This window comes from Mizuhopecten yessoensis, unplaced genomic scaffold, assembly GCF_002113885.1.
Source record: "Mizuhopecten yessoensis strain PY_sf001 unplaced genomic scaffold, ASM211388v2 scaffold9793, whole genome shotgun sequence".
Taxonomy (NCBI): Eukaryota; Metazoa; Mollusca; class Bivalvia; order Pectinida; family Pectinidae; genus Mizuhopecten; species Mizuhopecten yessoensis.
The window spans coordinates 1,575-3,174 of record NW_018408225.1 but is presented as its reverse complement, the minus strand read 5'-3'; the positions used below and the strand labels follow the sequence as shown (position 1 = coordinate 3,174).

At 41.6% G+C, this 1,600-nt stretch overlaps 1 protein-coding gene across 1 annotated transcript in view; it reads left to right on the top strand.

Moving 5' to 3' along the window:
• LOC110458792 (regulator of telomere elongation helicase 1-like) overlaps positions 1-1,600 on the top strand; it is a gene marked incomplete at both ends in the record, with an annotated part of 4,314 nt that overhangs the window by 1,290 nt on the left and 1,424 nt on the right. Inside the window, one exon of the mRNA XM_021510700.1 lies at positions 146-186. Coding sequence (XP_021366375.1) covers positions 146-186 — 41 coding nt within the window. The remainder of the gene's footprint in view (positions 1-145; positions 187-1,600) is intronic.

Sequence of the window (1,600 nt, the reverse complement as noted above, 5' to 3'; positions counted from 1 at the left end):
GACACTTATGTCAGGCATTTCACTGATACTTCTGTCAAGTATTGTTTTAAGCATTATGTTAAACATTGTACTGATGTTTGACGAATTTCAAAAGTTAAACTGTGGCAAACGTTTCCTTATCGGTTTTTTTGTCTCTGTGTTGTAGATTCAAGCCAAGTTACATGTCATCTCTCGGGAATGTTATAGGTGAGTCAAACATGATCAAGCCACGTTGTGTATTTTTTCCATGCCATTTGATGACACTAATTAGTCCCCCACTGGGAACCGGGGGGGCCTATAGTTTTGCGTCGTGTCTGTCCGTCCATCCTTCCATCCTTCCATCCTTCCGTCCCTCCTTCCGCTATCTTGTCCAGGCTCTATCTCCTACACTACTTGTCACTGGAACTTCATACTGGGGGTATGGGTTCACCTTGGTGAGGCGGTGTGTCATGTATCAAAAGTCAGTCACTCTGACCTACGTTTTGACCTTTGACTTACATCAAAGAAAAAGTTTGTCCATCAAAGAAAAAGATTGTCCGGGCTCTATCTCCTACACTACTAGTCACTGGAACTTCATACTTGGGTTATGGGTTCACCCTAGATGAGGTGGTGTGTCACGTATCACAAGTAGGTCACTCTGACCTATGTTTTGACCTTTGACCTACATCAAAGAAAAAGTTTGTCCAGGCTCTATCTCCTACACTACTAGTCACTGGAACTTCATACTTGGGGTATGTGTTCCCCTTGATGAGGTGGTGTGTCACGTATCAAAAGTAGGTCACTCTGACCTACGTTTTGACCTTTGACCTACATCAAAGAAAAAGTTTGTCCAGGCTCTATCTCCTACACTACTAGTCACTGGAACTTCATACTTGGGGTATGGGTTCACCTTGGTGAGGCGGTGTGTCGTGTATTAAAAGTAGGTCACTCTGACATACATTTTGACCTTTGACCTGCATCAAAGAACAAGTTTGTCCGGGCTCTATCTCCTACACTACTAGTCACAGCAATCATACTGTCTAGTCAACCGTGTTTTAATACCACAACAAACGAGCATATTCAGAGTAAAGTGGTGTGGAGAAGGATGTGGGAAGTGTTTGTAAGTTAGCTAAAAATGTTAGCACTGATCCCCACCTCTGTACCTCAGTAATATAGATGTTTGGGTAGGTTTAGCTCAATTCTGAGTTGTTTTAACGCATGTTGTATGATATCTAGGATTGGAGGTGTTACAGGTGACCATGTGAAGGTTAGTTTAATGCGGGTTCCATGAACTATAAAGAATTGCTGTTGTAGCAAATATATATAGGTAGTGACAGAACTGGTACTTAACCAATTAAAGAAATACCTGGTACTGATATACCAGGGCTAGTATGAGATTGCATTACAATGTAGGTAGCTTTTGTCCTGGATACTTGACAACAGTTGTGCTTACAATAATTTTGATGATTTGCTGATGTCCATGATGACTGTTTTTCTGACAACAACATTCCTCGTTGATGATTTCCTGATGTACATGATGACAGTTGTCCTGACAACAACATCCTCGTTGATGATTTCCTGATGTACATGATGACTGTTGTCCTGACAACAACATCCTCGTTGATGATTTCCTGATGTCCAC